General features: G+C 37.0%; 1 protein-coding gene across 11 annotated transcripts in view; it reads right to left on the bottom strand.

Moving 5' to 3' along the window:
* LOC115210326 (forkhead box protein P1) overlaps positions 1 to 25,303 on the bottom strand; it is a 566,153-nt gene that overhangs the window by 111,685 nt on the left and 429,165 nt on the right. For all 11 annotated transcript variants that reach the window (XM_036501965.1, XM_036501970.1, XM_029778855.2 and 8 more), the window contains 2 exons: positions 12,432 to 12,779; positions 6,954 to 7,263 (listed from right to left, as the gene is read on the bottom strand). In XM_036501965.1, coding sequence (XP_036357858.1) covers positions 6,954 to 7,263; positions 12,432 to 12,779 — 658 coding nt within the window. The remainder of the gene's footprint in view (positions 1 to 6,953; positions 7,264 to 12,431; positions 12,780 to 25,303) is intronic.

Raw genomic sequence — 25,303 nt, 5'->3', positions numbered from 1 at the left:
CCCTCCAAAGTTCCACTGACTCTTGCATTGCTTTTCTTCATTCCTCTCACCATTCTTTACACAGTGTCCCTAACAAATGTACAAATGCAGACACACACACACATCCTTTATAATTAATATTGTATACTATATTTCATTTGATGTGAATGAGATGTCTGAATGAAACATAGTTGTCAGACCAGCCTATAATGACAGTAATTTCGAATAAAAATTATTTGGATGGTGACAACCTGTTCAACCAAGGGCTCAACCAGCATGGAGTGCATACTTGAGATAACATTAGAGTTGGGTAGATAAGCAGTCACATGCACAGACTATCTCCTAAGCAGCTGAACCCAGATTAAAATGGCCCCTAAATCCCACAGCAAGATAAACAGACATGTATAAATGTGTATGTATACACATACAGACAAATATATGTGTATATATATATTTGTCTATGTACACATATGTGTGTGTTTGTGGAAAATCATACCATACAGCTAGACAAACATGTATATAGGGATGTGATACCCCATGGCAAGATAAACAGATACACGTATGCATGGAGAAGTGGTACCATACAGCTAAATAAACAGACACAGATATTTTGAGAGAAGACCATTTTGTCCAGAAACACAAAGAGACACATAACACATAAGAGATTTGAACCTCATGAACAGGCAATCCACTTGTATATAGGGTTATGAATAAACAAGAGTCATTAGAATGGTGGCTAGAAATACCCCTTGGTTTTTGTTGCAACTGTCTCTATTCCGAGTTCAAATCCTGCCTAATTCAACTTTATCTTTCATCTTATCAGTAAAAATATGTAGCAATCAAGTGGGGTGGTTTGTTGGTGGAACAGTTGGAGGGTCAGACAAGATGATGTCTGTTGGCCCCTGTTTGGGTTCTGATATTAAAACCTACAACAACACTGGTACCAAGCTGTGTCAGTTTTCTTTTTGGTAAACATTAGAGGCATGAACTGAGAGGATGGGAGTGGAGAAGCCAGCATACATGAGCAACTGCTAGTCAACCTCAGGAAAAATTTGTGTGGATAAATTTAACCAATAGAGGAGGCCCTATATATAAACATTCACTCTTTATGTTGTATTTAATATAAACATACATACAATAGATAAACATACACTCAATGAAATGGTTGGTGTTAGGAAGGGCATCTAGCCATAGAAAACATAGCAAAGCAGACACTAGAGCTTGATACAGTCCTCTGGCTCACTGGCTTTGGTCAAACTGTCCAACCCATGCCAGCATAGAAAACAAACATTAAACGACGATGTGATGTCAATGATAATGATGATGGTATGTGTGCACGTGTGTATGAGTGCATGTGTGAATGCATACATATACAAATACAAACACACATTACACACACACAACCATTTTGCATCCATTTTTCTGCTTGAATGGTTTAAGATGGTATTTTGCGTTGGTTGTAACATTTTTACAGTTGAATCACTTAACTGTGAAGTTGGACAACAATCTCTTTTCAATTGACCAGGCATTCTAGAACAGAGTTATGTGCCTTGATGATGTAGAACAGATGATGTATAAAATGTGTGTGTGTGTGAACTAATTAACATTTAACACAGGTATAAGGCCACATAGTCAGGTGGGGTGGTAGTCAGTCAGGCCCACTCTAGAGTAAAAAAAAATAATGTCTTGAATGGCACAACAAATGCACTATAATAGCAACTATGGTCTATAATAACTGTTATAATTTAATCATCTATAGTCTGTTTGGAATATAAAAATTTCTTCTTCAAATATCCCTAGGAACTGATCGAGTCACTGCTATAATCGGTTTTCCAATGGTTTTTTTCTTCCCCTCCCAGAAGCGTCTCTGCTGTGGTCTCACAAGGCTCCTTCTGGAATTCCTCATGGAAAGTGTATGAGGGCAGCCATGTCTCAAGCTTGTGCATGCAGGCACATCCGTAGCACTGCTTCTAAGTTATGTATTATACGTTCAGTTTCCTTTTTTTTTTCTCTCCTTCTTTCTCTAGTATATTTTAATAATACAGTGGAACCTTGGTTTACAAATTTAATTCATTCCTGAAGGCTGTTCATCACCTGAAATATTTGTAAGCCAAAACTACGTTCCCCATAGGATATTCAAGAGGAGGCACAGTGAATTTAAGCAGGGGTGTGCACTGAGCAGACGCTAGACACAAACTGATGCTCTCCTATTGATATTCACAGCTGTCATCAACTGTTGTTGCTGGCTTGTGTGGTCACTACTTGAGACACTGTTTGTCACCTGAGACGTTTTATATCTAAAAATTGTTTGAAAACCGATTTGTTTGTGATGGAAGACGTTCATAACCCAAGGTTCCACTGTACTTTATTCTACTGACCTCTGGAGAGATGAACGTCCAAGTTGACCTCAGCAGGATTTGAAATCAGAACACAGAGAAATGCAACTAACTATTGCAAGGTATATTGTCCAACTGTCTACTCTCTCTCTCTGGCAAGTCATAAGAACAAATTAAAACCATGATACTGTTTATAAATCATTAAAACTGTTGCTTTAGTAATGAATGTCCACAGTGATAAATGTCCACAATGTGTTGGGTGACAGCTGTGGCCAGATTAGACTATTTAAGATATTAAATACAACCATGATGACAATGGTGGTGGTGGTAGTCAGGATGGTGGTGATGAAGTTGGTGAAGGTGATGGTGGTAATAATGCTGATGATGGCGCTGAAGATGGTGATAGTGATGATGGTGATGATGTCAATGGTGGTTAAGTATATGGTCACTGTGACGATGACAGTGGCACCAGGTTGATTCCACAACAGCAGTTCTGAATTCAAACCACTTGGAGAGAAGGGAGAGAGAGAGAGAAGAAGAAGAACAGAGATAGAGGGGAAGGAAAGGGGGAAGGAAAGAGGGACGTGATAAAACAATATAGACTTTATCCCACCATTATTCATCTCACTTTTAATCTCTCCTCCCTCTCTTATCTTCCTATAGACCTCTAACCCCCACCACCTTTGATATACTCTGACACAATCTAACACCTTACCCCCACAGTACTATACACTTACCCTCCACCCTCACCAGCCCCATCACATATAACACACAGTGTCACTCTTGTGTGTTGCTTCCTTGGGGCAACTGCTGGGTTTAATATTTTAATTAATTAACAATTAATTAACTAATCACTGTCTTGCTGGCTTTTCATCTTCAGACACCATCATAATCATGCATTTCACAGACTCAGTCAATGGACTCAGTTCATAGGCTCAGTTTTCACCAGGTTCCAAGACATTTGCACATGCAGTGGTTACAGAGAGAGAAGATACGGGGACATTCTTTTACAGACTTGCTTTTCATATTCTTTACAGCCTCGTTGGTCCTAAGTTCAATTCTCACCATGACCTGATTTCATCCTTATTCCATCAGGGGATTAATACGAAAGTGAATCAATACAATCTCCCCCGCCTCCCACCACCACCCCTCCACTTTCAAAATATGTCTTCTCTGTAATCCTAATACATCACTGTATATTAATTATATGTATTTATGAACCACTGTAGTTGCCACTGACCAAACCATGCAACAGCTTGTCCTAGATTACATATTTGCCAACAGCGCTGGCTAGACATCACTGTTTGTTGCTACATCCATATAATTAATTATACTATATATTACCAACAAAACACAATATAACAAGATCTACATTGTGTGTGTGTGTGTGTATCCTCTTCCTCCTCCCCATTGTTACTTTACGTCTGTTTTCCATCCTAGCATGGGTTGGAGAGGTCATCCTATTATAATTAATCAGTCCTTGTTTACAGTTCCTGAAATGGATTAGAGAACCACATCTCCATTAATGGTTAGGTTTTTATGGCTGGATGTCCTTCTTATTGCACAGTGCACTGATTGCATTCTATTGTGGCTCCCCACCGCTACAGAAGTTGTTATTCTATTGACGCACTAAAGGGTCCTCTCGACCCCTTTTGTCAGAGAGTTCTGAGGGTCTTTTTGAGAGTCCTTAACATAGTAGTAGGGTTGACTTGTAACCTTCGAAGAAAGCAGTCAGACTCACCATTCTATGATGTGTTCTTAAGTTCAAAGGAATGTTCAAGGCAGAAGGTGGGGAGAGGGAGAGGTGGATGTGGGGGTGGAAGATGAGAGGGAGGGGTATGTGGGTGAGGGAAGAGGGGAGGGGCATGAGGCTGGAAGAGAGGAGGGGGAGAAGGAGAAGAGGGGGAAGAAAATTGAGAGAGATTAGAGGGGGAATAGATGGGGGAGAGAGGAGGAAGGGGTAAAGGAAGAGAAAGAAGGAGACCTGGAAAAAGAGCCATGATGAGTAGGTAAAGAGAGGAAGACTGATTAGAGTAAGAAGGGAAAGAGAGGAAGAGAAGGTAACGAAAGCGGAGATTGGAAAAAGAGAGTGAGTGATGGCTGTCAACAACAAGTGATTCAGGGTAGAGTGTAGGGGAGAGAAGACCTGATGCAGTGCCTTATACAAATGCCTTATGATGAAGATTGTGGGAGTGGCACCGAGTACATATGCAGGTTCAATACCCTCTCTCATCAGATTAGAAGCATGGCTCAGTGAATAGGAGAGAGTATGGAGGGGGGTTACAGAAGGAGAGGGGACAGCAAATTAAACAGTATCTCTCTCGCGCCCATGATTGAACACCACCTTTAGATGAAACAAATCAACCCCAGAACTTGTTTTTTTTAAGCCTAGTACTTATTCTATCAGTCTCTTTTGCTGAACCACTAAGTTACGGGGATGTAAACACACCAACATCGGTTGTCAAGCAATGGTGGGGGAACAAACTAATACATACAAAGATTATATATATATAAAGGGAAACTTTACGAAAATAAACAAAAGACGAAGGCTGGTGGTGTACAAACAAACAAATGTATTAGTATAGCACTCAGGAATAGAAAAAGTCTTTTATGTTTCGAGCATACGCTCTTCAACAGAAAGATAAACAGAAAAAAACAAGGAGAGAAAAAAATGCGTGTAGTAGCTAACGATCTATCATGGCGTCTGACTTCGGTCAGAATGGTCAGACGCGAGAGGGACAGTCAAAAATCAAAAATAAAGACCAACAAAAGTAAAAAGGACGTACACACAGAATGTATAAGATGGAAAAAAGGGTGAGTGTATAATGTTTTAAACATGGCTCTTCATCAGAAAAAGGAGAGAGGAAAGACCTGGAGATGGGAGAATAGTTCAAGAAAAGCATGTGTTTGGTTACTTAGCAGAAGTGGAGAGAGACAGGGAAAAGAGGATTTTAAGGCAGGAGAGTGCAAAAATGGCCAGTGTTTGTGGTAGTAGTAGTAGCCCCTTGTGGGTAGTAAAGAAATAAGTAGTAGTAGTGGTGGTGGTGGCGGAGGTAGCAGTGGTAGTGGCAGTATTAGTAGTAGTAGTAGTGGTGGTGGTGGTAGTAGTAGTAGTAGTATCTGTGTGCACATGTGTTTGTGTTAGTGTGAGTAAAGTATATGTAAAGGAGTGGTGTGGACAGGCCTGCAGCCATGGTTAAATTTGGCAGTGTGAGGCAAGGTGACAAGTTTGTGAGTGCATTGGTGTTGCTGTGTGTGTATGAGTGTGTGAGTATGTGTGTGTATATGCATACAGATGTGTGTGTGTGTGTGTGTGTGAAAAGCAAAGTGACAAGTGTGTGAGTGCATTGGTATTGCTGTGTGTGAGTGCATTGGTATTGCTGTGTGTGTGTATATGTATTTGTGTGTACATGAGTATGAATGTGTGGGGGTGTCAGTGCATTGGTGCTGCTGTGTGTGTGTGTATTTGCATATGTGTATGTGTTTGTGTATACATATGTACATGTATGTCTGCACATGTGTCTATATTGGCATGTGTGAAAGGTTTTTTTGTACATGTCAGGAAATGGAAGTGTGTGTGCATGTGTGGTAGATGTGTATGTAGTATGTGGGGGTGCAAGCTACATATATGAATGAGTGGAAGTGTGTGGAAGATGAACTGAAATTAAGACTAATTATATGTATTTTATGCCTCCATCACTAGCCTCAATTTTCAAGTTCGTTTAGCATTGTTTATACAATTAGACAGTTGCCTCTAGTACTGAGTCACCAGTCAACAGTCTTTTGCCATCTTCAAGAGATATATGCTTAAGCGCAACCTGCAAGACTTCTTCTCCATGTCTGCTCAGGTGTCTCTCCTCTTTAGGGCCCAGTCATTTTGTGTATGTAGCTCTTCTTTATACAACTGCCACACACACACATACACAAGCGTATGGAGGAGGCAAGAGTGAGAATGGTTATTAGGTGTTGAAAATATGTCAATATTAATAACAATGGTCAGACATTTGGAAGAAGAGAGTTTAGTTACTAGGACTTGATAGGAGCTCAATTTATGGATCCTGGAAAGATGAAATGTAAAATCATCTCCAACAGGTTTGAACATAGAATATACGAGAACATAATACAGCAAGGCATTTGGTTAGGAATTCTACAACTTCTGCCATTCATCACCCTAACTAATAATGGAGGAGACCCCCTTCAGTCAAGAATGACCATGGGATTGCACCTAGAAAGTTACCGTCCGAGGCACAAGTCCGGGCAAAGTTGTTTATGGAAGGCCAGCAGTTGCTCATGCATACCAGCCTCCCCTCTCCACACCACTGATGTTATCGAAGGGAAAGGCAAAGGGGCCAATACAGCTTGGCACCAGTGATGTCACAACTAATTTCCACAGCTGAGTTAACTGGAGCAACATGAAATAAAGTGTCTTGCTCAAGAAAACAACACGCAGCCCGGTCCGGGAATCGAACTCACAACCTCACGATCATAAGTTCGATGCTCCAACCCACTGAGCCATACGCCTTCACTAACTAATAATAACAACAACACATCAAGATGAGCCAAAGTAAACATGCATAAATAATATTGTTGTTGTGACTATTTATTAGAAATATGTTAAAAATAATAAAGTTTACTCACTTTGAGGTACCCCAAATGGCTGTACAAGTCCGATTCCCTGGGATAAAAGGAACTGCCGTTGTTGGAACTGTATCTGTTGTATTAACTGTTGTTGTTGTATACTTAACTCATGCATTCGTTGCTTCATCTGTTTGCTATTTTTATTTTTTTCTGATGCTGTAACCGAACTATGGAGGGGACCTGACTGTACACCTGACACATTCTGCTGTTGCTGCTGTTGCTGTTGCAAGAGTTGAGATTGCTGTAGAATGTTGAGTTGCAGCTGTTCATTCAGCTGGTGCAGTAATTGTTCTTGTAATTTTTGTTGTTGCTAAAAAGATTGAAAATATTCTTATTAGTTATTTCGTTTAGCAATCCTAGTCTAAAGGCAGAGTCACTACAGAATGCATAAAAACACCATAAGAAAGATAACAGTAACTTGTTATGTTTATTTTACGATTATTACTTTACTGATAACTATGCAAATCCTATACAACACTTTTGGAGAAGAAAAAAAGTGAAGTAACAAACTAAGGACATAAAATAGTTTTAGAACTGAAAAATACAAGAAAAATGCTTTTTTCCTTTTTTTTTTTGAAAAAACCGTTTATTGCAATAATCATGCATCAAGTTGAATGATCTCCTCAAGAAAGAACTTCCCTTGTTTGATGTTTTCATAGTTCCTAATGACTTGAGAAAGGTGTAGTGTCACTGCCACTACATATAATATAACAAAGAATGTTAGTTGAATGTATTTTAAATCATTTGATTAATAGTTTGTCAATTCCAGAGGCTACTGGATCGATGTTTATTATCTCATAGATTCTGTGGCATTAAATAGATGAGAACTACACGTACCCCTGGTTAAGACAGTAACATTTCACAGCTAACTTCTTTTGTGTAATTTGGTGCTTCATCTTGACAACTAAGAGAAACAAGGCTTGGAAAATAATGTCTGCTGTCCAGGAAATAAAGGAATATAACGGCAGTGGGACTAAACCTAAAAATCAAGGGCTAGTGAGTTCAACAGATTATCTACTCAGCTATTTAATCTGTAGCTTTGCTTTGGAAGACATTTAGGGCACCATCACCTGAACTTCACTCAAATATTTCAATGGAGATGTTTCGCTCAGACATATCAACTGTTGTTGAGAATTGAGTTTTTAGAACAACCAAACTCTTTTCATTCTGATAATTTCAAAAGCTCAATGAGACTTTGGTTTAATCCTATTAATTGCCAGCTCTGTCTGGCACCTGTGCGGGTGGCACGTAAAAAGTACCCACTATACTCATGGAGTGGTTGGCGTTAGGAAGGGCATCCAGCTGTAGAAACACTGCCAGATTTGACTGGGCCTGATGAAGCCTTCTGGCTTCACAGACCCCAGTAGAACCGTCCAACACATGCTAGCATGGAAAACGGACGCTAAACGATGATGATAATGATGATGATGAATGACAGCAGATGACAAAGGATTCTGGAAGCAGTTTGTTACTACAACCTGAAATCATGGTTTTAGAGGAATCTACATAAAAAAATGGTCTGTTGCTGCAAATGAATGTTTTGTCAATCCCTTTACAATATAACTATTATAAAGAAGGTATGTAAAATGATAATGTCTGGTAAGTTTGTTTACAATAAAACAGTTATAATAAGCAATCACAGATTTACAACAAGTTGCATTCAATAGAGAGAGTATACCTCAAGTGGTAATGACATGAAAAGTGAGGAGTTGAAAACTGTGGAACATATTTGCAACAATCAATGACGGTAATGCAAAATTTATAAAGTGGTTGGCATTGGGAAGAACATCCAGCTATAGAAACCATATCAAAATGAATCCTAGAGTCCAACATTGTCTTCAGACATGTTGGATTTTATCAAACCATCTAACATGGATGTTAAATTCTCATGATAATGATATGAACCCATTTTGATTCTCTGCGGAATAGTCTACCAAATGTTCCCATAATTACAATGATGTTGTCCAGAATCAAATAATTTAAAAATTGTCTTAACACAATCTTTAACATTTGGGAACATGATGAGGTGGGTGATATCTTTCTCTTATCCAAACTGGAAGCTGATCTAGATGATTAGTTGTTGAATAAAGTTTTTAGTATACAGACCTCCTGCTACTTTTTATGGAGAGAAAGAGTTGTGAAAGGCTTATCACAGCCCTCCATCAGTCTCTTCACAATTCAGACACTAGTTTAGCAGAACCTCCTCTCCTCTCCTTGCCAGTACTTTCTTTAGCCCATTACTTATTCTATTGATCTGTATTTGTTGATTTATAGGTGTAGATAAACACACACACACAAATGTATTTGTATACACATACATAAGTATATGTTATTACTTACACACACATTTTCTTTTAATTTTTTTTTCTTCCAGCATATTGTAATTAGGATTAAAGATTAAAGACAGTCAATATTTTAAGTTATTTATGAATTAAATTAAGATTGTTTGCCAACATAACATGACAGTCCTGGTTTAGGACAAATGTTGCTATAATTTAGCCCCAGGAGACATCGTCTCCAGCTGGGGCTAAATTACAGCAACATTCATCCTACACCAGGACTGGCATGTTATGTTGGCAAACAAAGTACTATCACTTAATATCTCTTGTTGTAAGATTTAAAAATAGTAATTTTCTCAATTAAGATTTCCATCCGTGTTGAGTCACTTTCTTGGATTAACTGTTCATCAATTAAAACAGAATCACAAAGTAAAACAATCTTAGTTTCTCTAATATAAATATTTTAAAGTTACAATTTGATTAACATCAAACTGCAATAACCCAAAAGGATTCAGGATTATCAACTGCTCAGGATGAAATGTTAAGAGAGGATTGTCTTAAAGCTGAAGAGATGATTGGCTTACGAGAGTCACATGCTGTAAACCAATCTCTGTAAGCATGCTCTAACTTCAATGGAGTTAAACTAAATGGTCCGATGTAAGAGAAGTGTGTTGTGAGAGATATGACTGCAACGCTGAACAGGTGGCAACATAAACTGGCTGCAGTGAATGGCAACAAGGAGTGGAAATAAGGAGGAGATAAGATAAATGAATAAAAGGAACAGCTACAAGGTGTGACTCACAAACTTGAGGAGAAGACATCAAACATGCTGGTATCGGGGACTAGGGATTGTTGTTAAAAGCCAGATCAACCTAAATTGAGAAAGTTTTAGAATCAATGGCATTCTGGTATGACCATCCTTTTTTTTTACCTTTGGGTAGAAACTGAATACCACATTCCAACATGTTTGGTTACAGTATAATGTAACTTGAGGAAAATTTGACTGCTATTTCAAAGTTGAATAACCATTTACAGGTTCTCCAAGGGAAGAGTAGCAGAAATTTAAAAGATGTGAAAGTATGTGATATATTACTGGTATATAGTAATATGGAAGAAGGAATGCTAGAGTAAAGACAGGGATTTAGAAATCAGAAAGAAAGAAAGTGATGAACAGATTTGTGTGAATAAAAGATGAAGTGAAAAGGAAAAAATAGAAATGAAAAGAAATAACAGCAGATAATATCAAAGTTGAAAATTGTTTTTTTGGGGGAAGTGTTGTTTGGCTAAATAATCATAATTAAATGTATCTAATTATTATAATTAAGTAGATCTACTTTTGTACTGAAACAGTATAAACGCATACATAAAAATATAGACAAATACACTCACACATATAAACACACATATTTATAACACACATATACGTATGTGTGTGTGTGTATGTGTGCACACTACATTCATACGTACTAAATGTTTATGGAAAGGAAAAAAATAAATGCAGCAAATATCTACAAAACAATTTTTGCCTTGTTTGTTTACATTTGTTATAATATGAAGAAACAGAAATAAATCAATAATGATAGGAATGTGTGTATTTATAGAAATATAAACAAATATATTGGAATACATGTTTGCATGCAAACAGGAATTTTACATGAAACAGTAGACAAAATAAGAATTGAGGAAAGCTTGGAAGCAAATCAGATGAAATAAATATCAGAAAGAGAAAAGCTGAATGTCTAACTTTACTGGAAAACAGAGGACATTCAAAACAGTCAAGAACTGGAAGAGTATAAATAAAAGTCGAGAGGGGGGGAGGGTTAAATTGGAGAAGGTCAGCACCCATGTTGCCTGTGTAGTCTTTCTTTGAATGGAACAGTCTAAATGGAATGAAAGAGAGTCTATGATAATTGATTTTACATTTAAGTAGGGAGAGAGATTAGTGATTAATCTTCTGTAGAGAAGCTACTAATTCAGAAGTCCAGTGTCGCAACTGCCGTAGATCCAGCTTCACAGAAATAGTAAAACAACACGAGGTAGCCTTGCAGAATAATGGTGATGGCATAGTACAAAGAAAGTAGTAGTAGTAGTGATGGTGGTAACAAGCATAGAGATGGTGAAGATCGTAGGAACAATATATGAAGAATTGAATGTTAAAGCATTTCGTTTTGTATGTCAAAGTTCTAATTTAAACCCTTCCCTAACACAAATGCCTAAAATTTTCCAAATCAACTAAATAAATAAAAGCCTTTCAAGAACAAAGACAAAACTTGAGCATGGGCTTAACTAAAAGAAATATTTTTTGGTGAAGAGGTTGACTGGAAACAGCAAAGAAGACACTATGGGAGCAGATTAAAGCAATTTCTCTTAGGAAATGGTTACATTTGTAGACATGAAGCATTGTAGATTGAAAAAGTGCAGCAAACAGCAATCTGTGATATTCATGCATCTCCAACACTATTACATAAGCATCATCAAACGGTTGGTGTTATTTAATAACTCAATATTTTAGACATAAGACCTGGATCTTTATTGATTCTTCTACTGGCAATAGTAATTTTACTGGATTAAAATTGAAGAGAAATGTAATAAAGTGTAAAGATCAAAATAGCAATGGTTTCTTTTGTTGTATGAGAGAGCATATCTGACTGGTTCAACTACAGAAACTTTTGCCGTCTTTATGTTGTTGTAAGGGACAACAGCTGATTGGTTAAACTACAATGTCTTAGCTGCGTTAAATGTTTCTATTCTAGAGTACTGGTGGCACATAAAATGCACCATCTGAACGTGGTCATTGCCAGTGCCGGTGGCACGTAAAAAGCACCAACCGATCGTGGCCATTGCCAGCCTCGCCTGGCACCTGTGCCGGTGGCATGTAAAAAGCACCCACTACACTCACGGAGTGGTTGGTGTTAGGAAGGGCATCCAGCTGTAGAAACACTGCCAGATCAGACTGGAGCCTGGTGCAGCCTCCTGGCTTCCCAGACCCCGGTTGAACCGTCCAACCCATGCTAGCATGGAAAACGGATGTTAAACGATGATGATGATGATGAAGGAAATCAAAGAATTTCACCCTGTCACAAGGAAGGACCTGGTATGGCATTTTAGCATTTTCCAATTAGGGTCTGTCTAATGTAAAATGAAGGTCACTGCATAAAAAAAGAACATGAGCCATATTTTTGGAAGTGGTGCAACTGACCTGTTGCTGCAAGAGTAACGTCTGTTGTTGCATAACTTGTTGCAGCTGGTTCGGATTCAGGAGTTGTTGTTGCAACAGCTGCTGCATCTGTTGTGGATTCAAGCCTTGCTGTGCAGCCAGCATGATGAGAGGGGTTTGTTGCACGGCAGCTGCTGCTGCTGCCACTGCAGCCTGCTGTTGTTGCTGCTGCTGCTGATGTTGTTGTACCTGTGCTTGGACCTGAGCTAGTTGTTGTTGTAGCGCTACAGCAGAAGAACTGTTGTCAACCAATGATTTCGACTTTCGTTTAGCTGCTCCTGTTACTGGTGACTTTATTGACAGATGTGGAGCGAGAGCTTGTACTTGTCCCTACAAAAGACAAAGGAGAAACAAACAAACTATATTTTAAAATTAAAACAAGGAAAACAAAAACAATTGATTTACATTATTTCCAGAAAAATAAGAGTTTTCTTTTATTAATATCACTGAAGTGTTCTTGTAGGAAACTTTATTTGCTGCAATCAAATCATTAGCTTCTATCATCAGCAGCACTGACAGGTAGGTGTTTTCTGAGAAAACAAGATTTCATTTACTTGTAATATTAATTAATAACTCAATAGTTATTTCAGTGAATGGCCAAAGTATTTATTAGTGGGAAACATCTAACTCTCACTCAGGAGATATTGACTTTTCCAGTATTAGTCATATGTATTAATATATTAGTCAATTAATAAATTAGTCATATGTATTAATAAATTAGCCAATGTTTTATTTATTTCATGCAAGTGTGCTAAATAGAAATGTGCTTTCTGTTTGTTAATCAATTAACAGTGGAGAACAATAGAGCTAACAGTTTGGAGCAGAGACACAATGGTTAACAAGGCTCAATTCCTTGTCAGAACTTCTTCGGAATTTTGACAAATATTGTACAACCAGTAAAAAAGTTTATATTGGGTTATTTCAATTGACTCCAAACAGAAATGAAATAACAGTTCTTGGATTCAGCTAAAGAAGGAGAAAATGGTTTAATTATGGAGAAGAAACTTCAAATGGAGAGTTGAAAATATACCTGGGTAAATGAAAATATAAACCAAAATAAAATAACCAATCTCTCACTTTCTCTCTATTAAACCATTTTGTTCAATTTAACATTGGAATCTAGTTCTATATCTAAAACTTCTTCCCCACTTACACCTGCCAACACACTAACAATGGCACAATGTGTTTTAATTACTAAACTGAAAAAAAACGAACCAAATCAAATAAATATTAGAAATTGAGAGAGAGAGAGAGAGAGAGAAAGAGAGAGAGAGAAGAGAGAGAGAGAGAGAAAGAGAGAGAGAGAGAGAGAGAGAGAGAGAGAGAGAGAGCATTTCTTTTTAGTTTTTAAAAGAAAAACTATATGAACACCAATACCATGTGATAAGAGCTAGGAAAGCAGTTAACGTATGAAGGTCATTAATCAAATAATTTAAACAACCCTTTAAACTGGTATAATATATCAATAATCAAATATTATTTGTTCGGCTAAAGGAGGGGAGGATATCTTTTTTTACTGTTGCTTTTTTTAGTAAAACTAATTACAAAATTAGAGTAATTAAATTAAGGTGTTATGGAGTCAAGACAGAAAATAAAGTTGGAAGCTTAGAGAAAGGCTAAGCAGGTTAACATAAAATAAAATTACAACCAAGAATTATTTTCAGAGAGCAATATTGAAATAATGGTTGAGTGTAGTGTCACAGTTGGTTGTATTTGGTTTTGATAAAATGGTTTGTGTCTTTATCATTATTATTATTATTATTATTATTATTACTACGGAAAGTAAATAATGTGTGTGTGTGGGGGGGTATGTGTTCACATACACGCACGCACAAACATATATACACATCAAAGAAAAACAGTAGAGGGAAAAATTGTTAGATGTTTCAAGCTGACAGGAAGAATTTAGTTCAATGATGCATCTTGTTGTGTGTCTTTTGATTTCGATTCTTGACAGACTGGAATGAAGTACAAATCTAAAGACAATCATCCATGGTATACAATTATATTCTCTTTGAAACGACACTAATCATTAGAAAAAGGATCACACAGGATAAGAACAAAAATCATTTGAACATGAGCTCAAGATTTGATGTTTGTGACTCAAAAATAAAGCTATGATGTTTTATGGCTGGCTTTGGAATAGCAACAGAATCACTGAACAATTCCAACTGACAGTGAACAATTACTTTAAAAAGTAACATTACTACTGAACGTTACATCACCAGTGGCACCAATGTAACACAGCTATTGTATGCAACAGCAACAGTGACAAATGTAACATCACTACTATGTATCATACATACCACTTCAACAATAATGAAGCAATGTTACATGTTTTTGACCAGATAACAAGGCATATAATATTTATAGAACTGATCACTGCCCATTGGTTATTTCATCAATTATTGACCAGCAAACACAAGGAAAGACTAAGTTAGCCTTGATGACATCTGAACTCAGAACAATGAGACACTGAAGTAATTCCAAACAGTAAATCATGCCAACATTCTTCAATGCTAATTCCCTTGACAACACCAAGTGAAAATGAGAGCTTCTGAGTGGTTGTTTGACTGAATAGAAATAGCAGACAAATCTACTCCAAACCATAACCTACACTCTTCAAAAGGGAGGGACACACTGGACAACATAACCTGAGATATAATGTCTGTAAAGTAGAAGTTGTAGACATGAAAAGCAGACATGATGGTCATGGCTAGAACACCTATGAATTTTAAGAGCTGCTCAATCAGGCCCAACTTGAGATCAAATATTACCCCACCCCCATCCCAAAAGAACATCAACCTCTGCTAAATTGAGATGCCACCTTATAAGACACAACTTTAGAGCAATGGGAGAGAGAGAAAAGATATAATAGAACATTTATATGTGAAAAGGAGGGGAAGGGTTTGTACCAATATGGCGCGGAAGATGGGTGGGTGGAGGTGATGGTTACATCAAACTAAAGAATTAAACAATCACATCTGCCATTAACAAACCTGATCAACTTCCAACACAACTAGCAGAACCAACCACTACCACCTCCACTCACACCATGGCCACCAGCACCACTACCACTAGTCCTAACTATACTGACCCAATAAATATACAATTCACCAAATTTTTCCTTATTATCTCCACTGAGAGACTGAGAAAGAGTGAAAGAGGAAACCCCTACTTTACAGACACCAAGCAGGAGTGAGAGATAGAGGGGGAGGAGGGGTCAAATTTATGGGTCCAGAGTCAGTGAGTTAATTTAACAGCTGCAAGGTGTTTGTCTAATTAAATGACTGAGACAGTGTTTACTTATAGGGGTCAGAGAGAGAGAGAGAGAGGAAAGAGAAAGAACAGAAAAAGAAATGAGGTGGTGGTGGTGGTAGTGACAGGTAAGTGGGGGATGGGGATGCATCACCACCACCACCACCACAACAACAACAACAACCACCAAGTCACCCCACACAAGTGAAGTCATTGTAAATTGTCCGTCAGCAATAGCATCAGCCACCACTCATTCTAGCCCATAACCACCACTGCCACCCCACCACCACTACCACCAGCACCACCACTGCCACCCCACCACCACTGCCACCCCACCACCACTACCACCAGTACCACCACTGCCACCCCACCACCACTACAACCAGTACCACCACTGCCACCCCACTACCACTACCACCAGTACCACCACTGCCACCCCACCACCACTACCACCAGCACCACCACTTCCTTATCTATACACAGCCATAAATTGACTAATGTAAAAAAATGTCTAGTGTGGGAGATGGCAAAAAGTTGATAAGAGTATTAAGAGAAGACAACAGGTTAATTGACAGGTAAACAGGAAAGTGAAAGGACCAGGTAGATTTATCCACACCCCCTCAACCATTTAACACAAATTATCAAGGGAGCCTACTACTACTACTACTACTACCACCATAACCACAAACCAACAAATAGTGGAAGAATGGTCTTACAAATGGAGCAGCAACTTTTGTGATATTCCAAAAAAGCAGGAAAGATATATTTAAACAACAGCAAATGAATGACAAGACTCCAGCAATAATAAAGCAGACACACAGAGATTATAATATGTGAAACATATACTGCACACCATAATGGGAATGATGTGTAACACACATACACCCTTTTATAAACAGAAAGGGGACAGTTTCAAAACACCTTAACAGCCCAGAATACCACCAAGAAATGTATTTAAAAAGCTGCAGTTTGTCACATTTTCACATGCACTGCCAACCATGGCCACCACCTGAAACAGGGCCCCACAACTAGATGCAGTTTAAAGTCATACCGAAAACACTTATATGTATGTGTGCATATATATATATATATATATGCATGCATAAATGTATGTATGAGTATGTGCAGAGAGAGAGAGAGAGAGTAAGAGAGATTGCATGTTTTAATCAAACAGATCCTAAAACAATATAGTAGAAGATTTTAAAAAATTACATTTTTTTCTTTCAATATTCTGAAAAGTATTTTTTCTTTGTTTCATTTTTTTTTTTTTTTTGCTAAAGAAAGAAATCTTTTGATACAAAGTAATAATTCATTGCTTTAGGTTCTGATGTGTGTGTGTGTTTACACCCACACATTTACACACATATACTTGTAGCTAATACTGTTGTTTTAGAGTTGTCTCTTCAAGCTTGTTCTAGAACAACTGTAATATATTGAGGGCTGACCAAATAAGTACATAATTTAGTTAATCTGCAACCATCCTCATTGAAGGAGATGTGAATTTTAAAGTTTATTGAGGAAACAATGACAGTTCCATTGGACATATAAGTTGCTGTAATTTATGATGCAGGCATCAAACCTCTTCAGCTAAGTGATTATTCATTACTCTTGTAAGTGGTTATTCATTACTCTTGTAGAATCAATCCAACATGCCATCCAGTGGTGGTCTTGCACACATGCCAGGTACCAGTTCATGTTTAGATTATCTTTATTCTTTTCTCTCATGAATCTCCGTCAGAAGAAATGCTGCTTGTTACTTGGTCTCCTTTCATTTCTTGATTCCAAGAAAGCAAGTTTTTCTTTATTTGGTGTCCAGAATTGCATTGAGGTTTTCAGTTTCCTTCCACGACTGACATCTAAATGGTAAGGATCACAAACCACTTCAAAGGAGAGGGAAGACACACTGGAAGAGTAAAAACTCATCAATGTTGGGAATCAGAGATTTTTGCAGACCTTAAAAGTTAGATAAGAACTGGTCTTCACACAAAATGACAACACTAGAATGATGTTTTAATAATTCTTAGTAAAAATAAGGTGTGTTTCATGTAGCAAGGTCTTAAAGAGACAGCAACATGCGGCTGAGTGGTAATTTAAGAAAAAACATCCCCACCCCAGTACCATCTCATCATCTCCTTGCTACAATTCTTCAAAGCAGAAATTCAAGTAGTTATGAGCCCTAATTGGATAGTTAATTATCTCAGCTACAAAACATTTGTTCCAAAACTTCATGAAAGTATTAAGATGTTTCATTAGTAAGTGATTATGAAAAGAAATTTTGCTATCATATGTCAAATACCATAATAATGTTCTTCTAGAGATGGTTGCAACCATTGCTAGACACAAATATAGAAGCACATATAAAGCAAAAAGTCCATCTGACTTCCCCAAACAAAATTATTCGACAATATGCAAGAACCACACACACACACAGCAGCTTCTTCTCTTTGATTCCTCTACCATACAACAGCATGTTTACCATTCTTACCAAGGTTACTTAATTCATCAGACATTACCCTCAATCATAAACCGTTAATCTTTTCTTTCTACAACTATTGCAGCACCCTGATAGTCTTTCCCTATATGTTGGTCTTTTACTTGTTTCAGTCATTGAACTGCAGCCATGCTGGAGCACCACTTTGAAGAATTTTTAGTCAAACAAAACAAAATGCAACAAACTGAAACAATATAAGACCTACGGAATACTGACCAACCAAAACAGGCACAAGAAACATAAATAAATAAATAAATAAATAAATAAATAAATAAAAGGGAATGTGAGAAAGATTCAAAAATAGGAAACTCAAAAGGTGGAAATCACGACCATAAAAATCTCAAGATGGAAATAATTTTAGACTTAGAGCCAACAGAAAATCTTCTTATAAACCAATGATAGTATTTCCCCAAAATAAAACTCAATGATCGAACAACAACAACAATAAAAACTGTTAAGCTGACCATCACAGACATAATTAAAATAAAACCCAAACATCAGTATCACTAGGTTAAATGAAACCATATTTGTGGAGTAAGAAAGTGAGTGGGTCTTCAGATCTACTCAAAGAGAAATAAGAAAACCCAAATATGCAATCATCATCATCATCATAAGAAATATTCAGGACAAAAAACAGAGGAGAGAAAACCTCTAAATACTTAATAATAAAACAACACAACAGAAGAAAAAAAAAGAGGAGAGAAATATGATACAGAAAGATAAGATAATGGAAAAGGATGTACTGAAAATGGATAATTACTGAAACTAGAGAACTTTGGTCAACGATGAAGATCTGTTAATATAAAAATGGTGATTCTTTGTACAAATTACATAGTTTAACCCCAGCCCCAAGCGATTTTATTATGAATTGGGTGAAAATAAAATAGAAATTAATTGCAGTGGAAGTGGAATTTTTGGAAAGCGTGCATGCAGTGGTAGAATCACCAGGCAAAATTTTGTTCAAAACAATAGACCCAGCAGCTGAACAATGGAAGACATCCACAACAGAAGGACTAAAGCACATACTGCAAAAAAAATAAAATAATAATAATAATAATAACTGAAAGGTATCAGGACTAGACAAGTTTGCAAACTTTTGGTTAAAATATTTCACAGGGACAGCTTTAGGTTTAGCAGAGAATTTTTATGAGATACTAACAAAGCAACACATGACTGACACAGTGAGAAAGAAATAATCTTAATTGAGAAGACTAAAGAAACAACAAACTCTAAAAATCTACATAACCTGCCTTGCTACAACTGATAAAGCAGTGACTGTAATAATTTCATCAAAAGTAAATAAACAATTGGAAATAACCAGCTCCTAGAAGAGCAGAAGGGCTCTCAAATGCTTGAAAAATATCAACAAATATAAGAACTGCGGAAAAAAGGAAGAAGGGTCTGAGCATGGCTTGGATTGACTACCAAAAGGCTTTGGACAGTATTCTCTACATGTGAACCCAGGAAACAATAGCTATCAATAACAATGTACCAGTAACGAGAAAATAAATGAAACAATTGTGCAAAGTTAATTTAGATGGAATTTGAACTCTGAATGCAAAGAGCTGAAAGAAATACCACAAAGTATTTTGTCCCAACACTTTAAAGTTTCTGCAAGTTGCATTAACAACTAATGTTATTTTTTTTCTAAAAGGCAAATTTTATTTAATTTGTTTTTGCGAGTGTAAAGAGAAAGATTGAGAGTTGAATTAATAATAATGATTAGAAAGTTGAAGATAACAGTCTTAATGAAAGATTATAGACTTAAGGTTGATTTAGTTAAAGTATCATTTATAAAAGTCATCCATTTACAATTGACAATAAAGTGCATAGAAATCCAGACTTCTATTGCTTAATTGGCTAAAAACACTATTGTAGCTAAATGATATCAATTAAACTACCTTCCTAATTTGTTTCTCACTTTCACAGCTGTGATTATCAAAGTAAAGATTAAACAATGGCAAAACATGTCATCAGTTGCTTAAGTCTGTTAGTTTCTCTGATCGTTCTGGGCCAGCAACAACATTTGGGAAATTTCTGTGGCAGTTTGTAAATAGGAATACAACTTAGACACTCAGTTCTGCTTACATCACCATGGCAACAAAGGCAACAGTCAGTTACACCACCACACAAACATGTAAGGTCTAATATTCTAAGGTAAAAGAAAATTCCATGATGACTGGGGTGAGGTGGAGGTCTAGTAAAGTCAGCATTGGCCAGAATTAGATTGGAATAAAACTATAATGGTGTAATTATTATTATTATTATTGTTATTATCATTATTACGTCCAAGGCTGTGTGCTAGTAGAACTGTTAGCATGCAGGGCAAAATGCTTCATGGCATTTCATCCATCCTTATGTTCTGAGTTCAAATGCTGCCAAGGTCAACTTTGTTTTGCAATAAAATAAGGACCAGTTGAAAACTGAGGTCAATGCAATCAACTTATTCCTTCTCTTGAAATTGCTGGCCTTGTGACAGAATGTGAAACCATACCATCATTATTATTAGTAGTAGTATTAACAATACAACCTTCTTTCATATTTTTCATGTTTTTGTATTTTCCAAGAAAACACTAGCCTAACTATTTATGCTTATCTCGTGGCATAATTTACTTCAGTTTTTATTCCATGCTAACCCATGCCAGCAAGGAAAACTGATGTTAATAGATGATGATGATGATGATTCTATGGAGTCATACTGTTTCTTTTCAAACTTCTTTTAACTCTCATCTCTGTCTTCGTTATCTCATTACCTCTCTCTTCAACACTTGACAATTTCTCAATCAGTACAAATCAATCATTCAAATTAAATATTCATAGCACTCGAGTTACTTTCCCAATCAATAGTTCTCGGTACAAAATCATTTGTCCAATTTGCTTCAGCCATTCCATACTACAGACCCAATGGACATACTAACTCATACCTTTTTGACTTCACAACTTGTATAATTTATAACTGACTCTGACTTCAGACTCATTAACTGACTCTGACTCCAGACTCATGACTGATTTCAAGTAGTCAACCTCCACCATGGAGACATCGACCTCGACAATCATGATGTCATACTTCACACCAAAGAGTCATCGACCTCCACAATGACAAGATTCATCACAACACCCCAGAAGTCACCCTCCACAAAGGTAACGTCATTCTATCCAGAGGAGTTGCTATTAAGCAACACACTGAAAAACCACAAGCAAATGGGAGAGTGGGGGTGGCAGTTATGTAGTCATGCAGTCTGCTAGAGATAGGGGCCAGCTGCTGTAAAAGGGGCTTAATTTGTTACTGTACTCAAAGCTTTCTACACATAACCTGATGATCATGACTAGAGTGGTTGATCTACAGTGAATCAACAACAGCAATGTACAGGGTGTGGCAGACAAACCCTCCCTATTCGACATGGTCGAAAATAGAGAATCAGCAAAGGTTTTTTGTGGTTATCACACTCTGTACATTTAAAAAAAGATACATGTGTTCAAATCTCAAAGATGTCAATGAGGGATAGAATGGCTGAATGTAGAGCACAAAACCATTACTGACAAACATTCTATAGCAATATGCAATGGTGTGGTAGCGGTTCCTTAAACTACAGCAAAAGCAACGAGATACAAGTTCCCTTCACCCTTTTGTTGCCATGTTTCAGTTGAAATCCATTTGTCTCAAATGTTATAATGAAGAACATAGAAAAATTTTGTCATTTTGATGCTGGTGTTTGGAAAAATAGCAAAGATGAGATTCTGATGGAAGACTTTAATTTAAATCACTTTAAAACAGGAAATTTGTATCAAAGAACTAGTAGTGACCTCTGGTGTATGAAATAGATGAAACAATAACAATGGTAGCAAGAAAGGGTTCCTTTAAAATAAAAGAGCAAAAATTTATTTGATACTGCAATGACTGATGAACAGGATCAAGTAAGATCTATTGATGATCTTAGTGCAGATATTAACACCAAGAACGATATTGATGATATTAATATTGAGAAAGTCTAATACAATATTTCTCTGTTTATTGAAAAACACAGAGAAATCGTAGTGATGGTGTGGTGGAGCTGATGGTAGCTTTTGTAATGGCTTGTCTGAAACTGCATTATGGTGTTTCCCACTGGCACAGGGTGCCTCCTGGCACCGAGTAAAGTCACTTAACCAATTAGGAACAGAGTTAAATTTGGGCAACTCACAAAAATTCAATTTACTGACATCACAACAACAACTTGGAAGAAGAAACCATTAAGTACAAAAGATTTGTAAAAGATGGAGTATAAAATAGATGAATGTTTGTAGCAAAATGTTTTGAATGCAGTTGGGATAAACTGGAAATTGATAGTTATGAAGGGTAAAGAATGAGTGGTAGAGTGTTCCTAGGTTTGTAAACATGTCTTTCTACGTTGGCTGTTTTGTCTCCAGGAACCCTAATAGATTAGTTTTATTTATCAGAAGATTTAAACTGAGGTAATCCATTGTAATACATAAGTAATTGACATTCAGAAATTACACTTCACTATAATAAAACAAATAAGAAATATCTGTTTTAACAATTCTTGTAAATATTTATATTTGCAGATCCATAAAACACACTTCATAATGAAGGAAAAGAAATTGATAAGGTAAATTAGATTAAATTAAAATGATATTTAAGAAACATTGTAAGGAAATAGAGAAATAGAAAGGCACAGGAAGGAATCTGTAGGTGACCAACCATGAAGAAACACTGAACATTCATCCAGTAATAATTAATCTGAAAAAATATGATAGATAAAAGTGAAAATCATGAGAAGAAGGAAAGATTTGGGTGCAAGTATGCACAATAGAATATAACGTTTGATTTTTGATATTTTTAGGAGGGATGGTCATTATAAGAACTCAAAATACTGATTTTTTAAAATTTGTTTGTATGGAGGAAGGACTGCAATTAAGAGAACCACACCATTTGTGTTATTTATGATTATTACATTAACCATGGAACTTTCAAAGACAAAAATAATTGAAAGAACAAAAGGAATTTTGCAGAAGAAAGTCACAAAATTGGAGAAAAACAAGTTGAATAATCTACATCCAGCCAAGATTATCCCCCACCTAGATTAGAATAATCTACATCCAGCCAAGATTATCCCCCACCTAGATTAAACACCTTACAATCTACTGGAACTGGTACTACAGATTTCAATTACTGTGAGGAAATAAATACTCTATGTATTTCAAATGTTTATAAGGAGTCCATGGTAAAGTCTCACTACAGCTTCTCAAACTGTTAGAAATAGCAGTTAAATTCCCTTCAATCAATCTACAGCTTTTGAAAAGAGAAGGATTGATGGGATAATAATGCTTAAGATATATGTGTACAATACCTCAAATATATTGGGATAATCACAACTAGAACAACTTTGGAAATCACAGAACTCTTTGACATTTCTGAAGCTATATAATTACCAATGAATGAGGAACAACTGAAGGTGCCAACACAGTATAACTGGACCACAACAATAGTGACTGGAACTGTAGCTGGCAGATATGAAGGAGACTCTAAACCATTTGAAATAATAAACAAAAGATGATGGAGATGATTTTTAATGGTGGTGAAAGAAAGAATTTACCAAACAAACAAAAACTGTGGGGGAAATTCAAAATAACATAAAACTAGTTCATATTTGTTGTTGAGCTCAGTCTTTAAGTGGAGATATTCCAGACAGGAACCACAAAAACTGAAGCCAGTTTCAAGATATAAGAAACATCACAGAGTCACAAAATCAGACTGCTAAGTCCACTGGTATTCTGTATGGTTCTGTGGATATGTATGACATGAACTCTGATAGAGGTGCAGAGAAAAACAATGGCACTGGATGTGTGATATTACTAGAGGAACTTATAACCATTATACTGGCACCATGTTGCACAAATGAACGGGTCCACAAAACTGTTCAACACAATGTGTACCCTGCCCCACCACCAATTCCATGAAGACTGTCTCATGAAAGTGAAAAAAAGAAAGCTGAGGTGGTATGGCCATGTAAGAAGATGCTGTGGTTGTCCAAAACCCCATTCTTCAAGGAAGTGCAGAGGAGAAAAAGAGGGAGTCCTGAATACTGGCAAAACAAATACAACACCTGAAGGAGATGGGTAGAGTGGTAGAGTATGTGGCACAATGATGCCTCTTCAAACCCATTGGAAGCTTAGAGATGAAACAAACTAACAACACCTAACAAGAAACAGGGAAGCCACACATTTCATCAGATTTAGGAATTTTCATATACATGCTTGAGTTTGTGTGTGTGTGTGTGTGCGTATATCATCGTCACCATTTAACGTCCACTTTCCATGCTGTCATGGGTTGGACGGCTTGACTGAGGACTGGTGAACCAGAAGGCTGCACCAGGCTCCAATCTGATCTGGTAAAGTTTCTACAGCTGGATTCCCTTCCTAACGCCAACCACTCCGAGAGTGAAGTTGGTACATTTACGTGCCACTGGCATGATGGCCAGTCAGGCGGTACACATTCAAATGGTGCTTTTTATGTGTCACTTGCACAAGAGCCAGTCCGGCAGCACTGGCAATGACCATGCTCAAATAGTGCTTTTAAAGTTCCACTGGCACAGATGCCAGTCAGGTGGTACTGTCATTGGTTGTAAATGAGCATCACCTTTATGCAAGCAGGATCCTTCAATTGGAATGTTCCATGAAAACATGTTTACTCATGGCTACAAAAAGGTAGTTTATGGAAGATCAGCAGTCGGCCATGCATACTAGCCTCCCCTTTCCACACCACTGATGTTATCCAAGGGAAAGGTAAAAGGGGCCGATACAGCTTGGCACCAGTAACATCGCAACTCATTACTACAACTGAGTGAACAGGAGCAACGTGAAATAAAGTGTCTTGCTCAAAAACACAACATACACCTTGATCCAGGAACTGAACTCACTACCTCGTGATTGTGAGCTTGATGCTCTAACCACTGAGCCATGCACCTTCACATATTACTGGTTTTGTCATTAATAATTATACAGATATATATATTTATATATATATATATATAAACGACAAAAGCAGTAGCACTACCAAAATGCAATCTTATATCCAACTTAATGTAGATGCTTTGTTAGACATATG

Source organism: Octopus sinensis, linkage group LG4, assembly GCF_006345805.1.
Source record: "Octopus sinensis linkage group LG4, ASM634580v1, whole genome shotgun sequence".
NCBI lineage: Eukaryota > Metazoa > Mollusca > Cephalopoda > Octopoda > Octopodidae > Octopus > Octopus sinensis.
The sequence above is the reverse complement of the archived record's forward strand: the minus strand, read 5'-3'. Positions and strand labels throughout refer to the sequence as shown.